This window comes from Arachis stenosperma, chromosome 10 (assembly GCF_014773155.1).
Source record: "Arachis stenosperma cultivar V10309 chromosome 10, arast.V10309.gnm1.PFL2, whole genome shotgun sequence".
Lineage (NCBI taxonomy): Eukaryota > Viridiplantae > Streptophyta > Magnoliopsida > Fabales > Fabaceae > Arachis > Arachis stenosperma.
The window spans coordinates 130,319,768-130,329,834 of NC_080386.1; the positions used below are offsets into that span (position 1 = coordinate 130,319,768).

A 10,067-nucleotide genomic window follows, 5' to 3' on the forward strand; every position below is an offset into this window, starting at 1 on the left:
AAGTTCGCTCAATTTCGACAAATTCTACTTTAAATTTTAAAAATATGACTAATTCAAACTTTTAAATTTAAATTACGTGGGATTTTAAAAAAAAAATAAAGTGAAGTTTGGAGAGTGTGACAAACTCACCTTAAATTAAAAAAAAAAAATAAATCGTATTTAAAAAATTAAATTTAAAAAATTATATATGAAAAAATATTTTTTTTTTTAAATTCCGTGAGCTCGTCCTTGTTGGATTTGGATCTTTTAAAGTTGTAAATTTCACTTTAAAGAGTAAAGTGTGATTTTCTATTTTTGAATTGTTTTTTTTTATATTTATTTTTAGTCCTACTTATAAAATTAATTGTGAAAAATCACACTTTACTCTCTAAAGTGAAATTCAAACTTTAGAGGATCCAAATCCGTTCGTGTTAATGTAGGGAGGTCAAAGAGTGTCGCGATTGTCTTAGTGTTACGGATAAGAATAAATAGTTATAGGATAAGGGTTAGATGTTAGGTGCCTTCTATGGTACCTATTGTTTTATTGTACCTATGGTGACTACAAAGAAGTTTTTCAATTAATTGTGGACATCTGGTCACTTTTTTTTTTTTTTTAAACGTATCACTAAAAATGTTGCTTAAAGAGAAAGTGTTACCCTTAATCGTAAACTTGGCTCTGATACCAAATTTTGAATTTTGAATAAAAATAATTTATAAATTCTATAGTATTGACCATTTCTACTACCTTGATGTATATTTATAACTTTTTAATCTTGTTTTAGTTTATAATATTCTTTTTTGCATGGATTACTGTATATAAAATCTTTTATCTGTTTGTCTTTTTCTTTAATATAATTTCTCAAATCCTCAATTACTTCTTTTATTTCTACACTTTCTCTTGTTTCTAAATATCTGTTTAATTTTTCAATTTCATTCTCCATTTTTTTCTTTCAGCAGCTTTAATTCTTTTAAGTCGTAATATGGTTTTCCAGGCATTTATAAATTTTTTAAGTTTAATTCCAACTTGTTTATAGTTATTCTTATTTCTATCCTTTTTATTATAAGATCTTCAATTTCAATCTGAAGATTATTTAATTCCCTTTTATACTCCTTTATTTTACTTTTTAATTTTCTCGTCCTATTTCTTCTTATTTTATTTTCTGGTTTTTCAATCTTTTTATGCTTTATTATTTAAAATTTCCGCAAACTCTATCATCGATTCATCACTATTTTCTAGAGATTCTATTAATTTTTCTAGCTCTTCAACTTCTCTTTTTAACTTGTCATAAATTATTTTTAGGGCTTCAAATGCTCTTTGATTTATTTCAGAAAACTGTAAATAATTCAAACGATTTTCTCTTTCAAAGAGCTCTTGTTTTTTGTCTTGATAAGTTACATATATTTCTTCTTTATTTATTGTCATAGTTTAGTGTTTAGGGTCTCATTTAATTTTTCGACCTTTTTTGTTAGTTCTTTTATTTCAGAACTTTCTTCTTTAATTTTTAACTTAGATAAACTTAAAGGGCTATTAATTTTAGATTCTCTTATTTGAAAATTCGATGAAACTAATTTTCCTGATGGTTCTTTTAGTAATAGAACTGGGTTTTCAATAGCTTTATATTTTGGTATTTCTGTTTTTACAATTTTCTGAAATAATTCATCAACATAAATCCTTTCTCTGTTTTTAAATATTATACTATGATGGCTGTTTGTTAAAGCATAATTTATTGCATATGTAATTGAAAAAGGTTCATCGTCTTGTTCCATTAGATTCTTTCTATGAAATTTATAAGCCAAACTTATAGATCTTCCAAGGTTTTCAGTTGATAAAGGTATAGCATATCCAAGATGGGCATTGAATTTAACATTTACGTTTGCCAAGTTTCCATGAACAATTTCAATGATTTGATCTATTGGGTCATCAGTAATTCTTTTATCACAGATTGCTAAGCTTATTGGTGAATTAATTCCTTTCATATATGTAGATTTGATTAAGACTTGTATAGTATTAATATGAATCCATCCAATTTTAGATCTTTTTTGTTGATCCTTAATTTTCTCAATCTGTTTACTCAATTCTTCATCATTTATCAGAGCTATTTCAAGTTCTCCATTGGCAGATTTTATTTTTATAGGGGCTTCAAGTTGAATTTTTTCATAGTATATTATATTTTTCTATTAAAAACTTCTTTTAAAAGATTTTGTTTATTGAAATTTTCATTTGATTTGAGATTTAATTCTGTTTTTAGAACAACCTGTTTTTCATTATCTAATAAAGCAGTTAATCTATAATAATCAGATTCTTCTGTTAATTCTAGGCTTTCTAAATAATTCATAACTAAGAAATTAGGATAAAGGCGTACCTTTCTGGAGAAAAACTTCCTTTATTTAGTATATTTTACATAAGATGTTTTTATCTCCAGAGGGGAGATTGTAGATACTAACTCCAGAGGGGAGTTTAGAATTGGTTTTTCCTAAAGGAATTCTTCTTCAAACTATAGAATCGCCTCGACAGCTTCCTCCTTGCTCTCCTAGCATATGAGTACTCGTAGCCTCATGCTTTCTATGGTTTGATGCTTTCTACAATTGCCTAAGCAACCTATTTATAATGGTTGGGTCTGATGGACAATTCCCATCCTTACCCTTCTTATGACGTCATTGCTTACATCATTGTTTATTATCTTGCACCAGCTACATTGTTGGTGCTCTATGACCTAAGCGCTTACGTCATTATGCAATAATGTTGAGAGATGCTTCAGATGTGCTGTCATCCTCTTTCATTATGTGGCCTTCAGATGCGTTGTCTCCTTCCTTTATCATGTGGGTTGATTCTGTTTCATTATTGCTTTCTTCAGATAACTCTGAGACACATAGCTGACACTTGTGGTCTTTTCTGTCTTTTATCAAATAGCAGAGATTCCTCTTTATCCCTTTGGGGAGCTTTTCTAAGAGTCCAGATAAGTTGTAGAATGCTGATTCAAATTCCACTAAGAGTCTCATCTCTCTTTCTTCAATTTCATTCCTTTTACTGGACACAAGCAAAGTATTTCTGCTTTTATAATTGATTCTTGTGTGAGATTCCCTTGTTATCTTTTGAGTTCTTTCGAAGACCCTTGCTAGCGTGTTGGCTAGTCTTCCTTCATGACTGTAGATTGTTAAATCTTGAACTTGATCAATTGGTTGAAAATTTCCTGGGAAGACGGACATGAAGATTACTTGATGTGCTGGAACCAAGCATTCTTCTTCTTCATTAAAAATAGGTTGACTATTCGTAAATTTTAGGGATATATCCCTTGGATTTACGTTGTCAATCATATTTTTAAATCTCTTTACTGCATCAATGAATCCTGCAGGAAACTCACTAATAATTTTCAAATCATTAAAAATTAAAATTGTATCAATTAGTCCATACTGGAAAAATTGATAGGTGTCAGATGGGGAAGCATCTGGAAATATAACCAGCTTTGTTAGCTGTTCTTTGGCAATAGGATAATATCCCAAGATTGCCCTTTTTTCTTCAGTCCAATTCAGGATTATGTTAAGGGTTTCTCTGAGATTTGATCTACAGACCCTTTTCTTTTCCTTGATTTCAGCCCTTGTAGGAATGTTTCTTATTATTCCTGTTCTCTGGATTGGAGCTTTATCTGCTCTTTTTAGGGTTTACTCTGGATGAAGAGCTTCATATTCCCTGAAAGATTCCTTTGCTTCTTCCAGTGTTAAAAATCCTCCTTTATGAATTATCCTTGATTGATGTGTAAATGGTGCTGCTTTTTCCCAGGCATCATATATTCCTTTCATGGGGCCATTATAAATTACATAATATTTTTTATCTTGGGTGGATTTTTTGATAATTTCGGCAATTGTTTTATTTTCTGGAATTTTTTCTTCACCTGATTTGTCCACCACGCTTAGCTGGCTGAACTCTGATGGTTTTGGTTGTTGTGTTGATTTCATTGCCTCGATGGCCTTCTTGAGGGATTGGATCTGTGTCCTTATTTGCTGACAATGCTTGCATTTTTCGAGTTCTTGTTCGTAGTTCTGGATTTCTTGATCTAATGCGTTGTAGACGAACTCCATTCTCTTGTTAATGTATCTGCAATAACATTTTTGTCACCCTTAATATATTCAATTTTTATTGGATATTGTAACAAAAATAATTGCCATCTTACCAATCGTCCATGATTATAATCAACTTTTAAATTATATCGTATGAAACCTGTTAGGTAACTTGAATCTGTCCTTAATGTAAAATCTCTGGGTAGTGAATCAATTTTCCATTTCTTAAGAGATTTAATTGCTGCTAGAGTTTCCTTTTCATGAGTGGTATATCTCTGTTCTGTTGGAGTAAAAGTCCCTAAAATATACCTGCAAAGTAATTCCTTTGGGGAATATTTAGAATCTAGTGATTCTTTTTCTTGTTCCAAACTTTTTATAGCTTTCTTAGCTTTTAGACATCCTGACCAGGTTATGTCTGAAGCATCTGTTTCTACTATTAAGTAGTCATTTTCTTCTGGAATATAAAGTTCTGGAAGTTTTTCACAAAGTTCTTTAATTATTTGAATTTGCATACTATCTTTTTCATCCCATTTTCATTCTTTTTTAGTACTTATTTTTGGAAATAAGCTTTTAGTGTATTCTGTTATATTCTTTAAAAATCCTTGATCAGAAATATAATTTATACACCCTAAAAATCTTTGTAATTATTTTCTATCTTCTATTTTATTAGGAAATAAATTTACCTTTTCTAGAATATTTGGTTGAAGTTTTAGCTTACCTTGAGTAGATAGAATTAATCCAAGAAACTCTATTTCTTGTTTTGCTATTCTTGCTTTCTTTTTGCTAAGAACTAATCCTTTCTGTTTACATCTTTCTAAAACTATTAATAATTTTTGAAGATGATCTTCTTTATCCTGTTTTGTAAAAATTAATATATCATCAATGTATACTAAAACAAATTCATTTAATTCTTTTAGATTTTCTTCCATAAATCTTTGATAAATACCTGGGGCTTGCTTTAATCCGAATGGTAATACATTCCATTCATAAAGCAACACACTTGTTGATTCTTTTGTTGGGCAAGTAAAAGCAGTTAATTTCTTTGTTTTTTCGTCTAAACGAAGTTGCCAATATCCTGATTTTGCATCAAGAGATGAAAACCAAGTTGCTCCCTTGATTTTTTCTAAAATAGAATCTTTTCTTGGAAGTTTATGAGCATCACCAATAGTTGCTTCATTCATTTTCTTATAGTTTATTACCATTCTTTGTTTTCCCCTTTTAATTTCATTATTGTTTTCAACGTAAAAAGCTGGAGCCGCATGAGGACTTTTACTTAATCTTATAATTCCTTTTTTCAAAAGATCTTTACATTCTAATGAGAACTCTTCTCTATCTCTTGCGGAATAAGGAATTTTATTTGGAACATTTATCTCTTTTGTGGGATCTTTTAATTTAATGCTTACTAATTCGTTATTTGTATTTTTAATATCTAAAGGATTTTCAGCACAAATTTCATCCAAAAGTTCTTCTATCTTTATTTCAAGATTATTTTTTGGAATATTTATCTGAAAGTATAAATTTAAATAACATGTTTCTAATATAGAAAATATTTTAAATTTTAAGATCTTATCTATAGTAGTAGTTGGTATTTTTATACGTTTTGATTTTTGATTTATTGAAGAATCGTGTGGGGCTTTTAGAACTATATATGTTAATTCTTGAATGAATGGATGATATAGCTTTAAAAAGTTATTTCCTATGATAAAATCCATTCCAGAATATATATAGATGGAACAATGAACCTATAATTTTGAATAAAAATTTCAACCATCTCTGCTTTTTGGTCAATTTTATGTATTGATTTGTCAGCTATTCTAACTCTTAATGGTTTCTTTAATTTTTTCCAATCAAGTTTTATATTTGAACTAGCAAAGCATTGTGTTGTCCCAGAATCTATGAAAGCATTTATAAACTTTTCTGTTATTTTTATAGTAATAAATATAGCATTATTACTCAGTCTCTGAGTCTGTTTCCGAGACATATTCAAAAATATAGTCTAAGTTATCATCAGATTCTTCTAATGGTTCCATGAAACAAGACTTAGCAATTTCTATTTGTTTAGTAAGATCCTTTTTATCCTTCTTTTTCGGGCATTCATTTGCGTAGTGTCCTTCTTCTTGGCAATACCAACATTTACAATTTTCTTTTTTATTCGGGCAATAGTTATTTCTTTGTCTTTTGTTTTTATTGTTATTTTCTTTCCTAAAATATCTCTTTTTTCTCCAGTTTGGATAGTATTTTCTTTTTCTAAATTGATATTTTCTTTTTCTTTGAAAATTTTATTAAGACCATATTTTTGAGGTATCTCTTCATTATCCTGACAGCAAATTCTGATTATATTTGCAAATCTTTTTGAGTTGCTTCTTGCATACAACGTTCTTTTATTTCCTCTCTTATTGCAGAGGTTGCTCCACCAAAATTATTTTCAATTGTTCCTCTATTTATTTCTCTTATAAATCTTCCCATTATAAATTCATTAGCAGGATATGGAAGTCTTGTTATGTACATACTAAGATAATGATTTTTATCTTCTTCTTTTAATTTGTAATAATGTATTCTATATTCACATATATAAGATTCCACATTACATAAATCATATATCTGGATATTAGCTAAATGGTTTTTTACTTCTTGATATTCTTTATTATAGACTTCTTGTCTATGATCTATAATATTTTTTCCAAAAAATTCTTTATATAGAATCATCATTATATATAATATCTTATCATAAGCTGTTGTTTTTGTTTCTAATTCTTCTATTATTTGGTTTTCTATTGATGTCATATAATATCTTATAGTTCCTTTAGTATGAAATCCTATGTAATTCCAAATGTCTCTTCCAGATAATTCACTAAGTTTTGGATTAGTAAAGGCTTCTAATAAGAAGGAATTTAACCAGTTTTCGAAAATTTCTTTTTCGTTCTTTTTGCAGTCTAAATCGAGCATTATTTCTCCTTCCATTTCCTGGATTTTAGGAACGTATTTTGATGGTATTTTTGTATATTTTGAATCTTTATTTATAAACCCTTTTTTAAAAGCATAATTATCAAAACCTGTTTCCCATTTAAATTGAGATTGATTATCCTTAGATGTTCCAGCTTCATTTTTTACTTGTATTGGAATTGCTGGTTCTTCGTCACTTGAATAATCTAGAATGTGTTCTTTATTTTCTATATTTTCAGAATTTACTAATTCCTCTTCTATTTGAAATTCCTGTTCCATAATATTATTTTCTTGAGCCATTTTTAATTGTTTAAAAAGCATTGTAACTTCTTCTAATTTTTCTTCAATATTCATAATTTTAGTGGTGGTTTTACTTTTAAATCTGTTATGTTAATTATGTTTTGAAATTTTTCTTCCTTGGGATTCTCTTTTTCCTTATTTCTTTGAAATTTTATGGATGTTAATATTTCTTCAAGCATATCTACTATAGAATTTAATTGTGGGTTAAAAGTATGATATAGATGTGGGGAATCATTTCCATGATAATATTTTTTAGAAATTCCGTGTGAAAAATAAGTTTTTTCAGGTTTTTGAAGTCCTTCAATAAAACTTATAGTAAAATAAAGATTTTGAGAAAAATCATTTTGTATTGATTTTAAGAATTCGGTGTCATTACAGTTAACATTAGTTAAAATCATTAATTTTTGATCTATTAATTTTGATAACTTAATTATTTCTTCTCTTAAATCTTCTAATTTACTTTTTTTTATTAGGTGATGCTTTTCTTTGCTACACTTTTAAGTTAAAAATGTGGCTCTAACCACCACTAGTTACCATAGATATAGCCACCAGAGACTTGGCTTAGATGTTATACGAATACAATAATCAGCAAAGATAATGTATTAACTATTAAGTAAGAGAACCTAAGTGCCTTAGAAATAATATAGTAATCTAATAGATATAATTTTACTAATCCTACCTCGAGATAGAGAAGTCTTATGAGGGCTTTTATTTTTGATATTGGGACACCGGGTTATGGGCGTGCAGGGATTTCACGCGCAAGTGTGACGCCTGTGATTAGGAGTGGTAATAGGTAAGGTAGGATATAATTTGAAGTTAATTCTAACTTTAATTTTACTGGTGAATTAAAAATTTTATATAAATTCAATTTTACTTTATTCGAAGGTTGTTGAGAATATCTCAATCTTAATTTTATCCGTTCTCAATCTGTGAGTATTCGACTCTACTTGTGGGTTACAAAAAAGATGTAAAATTATTATATAACTTCATGATAATTTAAAATAGAACTAATTTTTATGTAAAAAAATATTAAATTATCAATTAATGATATTTTTTTAGTGGCTAAGGATCTTTCACATTTAGTGAGAGATTTTTGATTCAACGTTCACTTAAAACATATTTTTATATAAATATATAACATATACATATATAGGGTGCGGCTTGGTTGGATAGGGTTGAGGCTCAATCCGCACGAGAACCCAACCCGTACCCTACCATACCCGCTGCGGATTGGGTTGACAATCCTACCCAATCGGGTGGGATCGAGTTGGATACCCGCGGGTAGGGTACATGTTGCCACCCCTAGCTACGATCAAGAAATCAGATGGTCCGATTTAAAGAATAATAATGGGAGAGTCCGATTAGAGATTGGACAAGTATACAAATTAGACCGTCCGATTTGTGTGCCTAGTCACGTGTCAAACATGCATCAATCTGTGTCATCTGCTTGTATACACACCATTTGAAAAATACCCCCTCTCATTTCACTTTCGTTCTTCTTCACCAAACTCCACCTTCACCCCACCTTCACTTTCAGCCTCCATTGATGCATGATCAGTTTGAAAAAAAAAATAAAAAATTGGACCACTAGTCTTTAACAATGCTAAGAAGAAGTAGAATAAAAGACGGCAATCATTTGGAGTTCTACATTACTAATTATCTTGATCATCCTAATTATGTAAGTTTTTATTTTTAAATATTTTAAAGAAGGTTACATTTGTTTAATGTAGTATATATCTACATTTTGTAGGGTTCACGGATGTTGCAATGTAACCACTACTTGCCGTCAGATCCGGACAATCAAATACTGGAGGGACATTTACGGGACACTGGCTTTTATCACGTTTCACATATTGGAGTTATCAAATGTCAGTTGTCATTGGTTAATGCTCTGACCGAGAGATGGTGCCCTGAGACTCACACATTTTATTTTCTGGTTGGTGAGTGTGCTGTGGCGCTGGAGGACATGGCGATGATTCTTGGTCTTCCGACGAATGGTCTGTCAATCGCAGGACTGACACTCAGTAGTTATGAGGCGTTAGAGGCTGAATGCTTGGATCAGTTTGGTGTTGAACTTAGGAAGACAAACTGTAGGGAAAGTTTCATCAAGTTGACGTGGTTTCGAGGATTGAAGGATCGTTTAGTGTTGGTTGATGATATTCAGATTCAGAGGTACGTGAAGTGCCACATAATGTTATTGTTTGGGACCGTTATGTTTGGAGATAAGTCTGGGATAGGGGTGCACTGGAAGTTTTTACCGTTACTCCGTAACTTTACTGGGATCATACAGTTTAGTTGGGAATTGGCATGCCTGGCACACCTGTATAGAGCGTTGTGTAGGGCAACTCGTGTCGACTCTACGGAGATTGATGGTCTACTGACACTTTTACTTACCTGGGCTTGGATCCGTCTACCATTTATTGCGTTGATTCCTGGCAATCCTTGACTCTTTTTGATTGCAAACAGGTAGATTTAGTTACTATATGCTTTGAAAAAAGTGTACTTTAAATTTGATTGATAAATGTTAATTAACGAGTCTGATGTTAGGTGGCGTAACTGGGATCGTGAGAATCAGTCTTACAGATTTTGTAGCCTTTCTCACTTTAAAAGAGTATTGGATGATCTGCAAGAAGGACATGTTTGTTGTAATAAATAAGTAGTTGTTTTCATTTAGTCATATTATTATTCGGTGTGTAATCATCTTTTACTTGCATAATGTGTATAGTTTGTTTGGGAGGCTTATGCAATTGGTCAGGTCGATCCAGACGTGATTCCTCATAACATCCGTT

At 30.3% G+C, this 10,067-nt stretch overlaps 1 protein-coding gene across 1 annotated transcript; it reads left to right on the top strand.

The window, feature by feature from the left end:
• The first annotated feature begins 8,878 nt into the window (after positions 1 to 8,878).
• Positions 8,879 to 9,724, top strand: LOC130957744 (serine/threonine-protein phosphatase 7 long form homolog). The gene is made up of 2 exons (XM_057884590.1): positions 8,879 to 8,956; positions 9,029 to 9,724. The coding sequence occupies exons 1-2, from the start codon at positions 8,879 to 8,881 to the stop codon at positions 9,722 to 9,724; spliced, it is 774 nt and encodes a 257-aa protein (XP_057740573.1).
• The last annotated feature ends 343 nt before the right edge of the window (positions 9,725 to 10,067 follow it).

Bases quoted from the DNA above. Each gene is read 5' to 3' on its own strand.
- LOC130957744 (XM_057884590.1), top strand. From the start codon at position 8,879: ATGCTAAGAAGAAGTAGAATAAAAGACGGCAATCATTTGGAGTTCTAC. The intron at 8,957-9,028 runs GTAAGTTTTTAT...TACATTTTGTAG, and splicing joins ATCTTGATCATCCTAATTAT to GGTTCACGGATGTTGCAATG.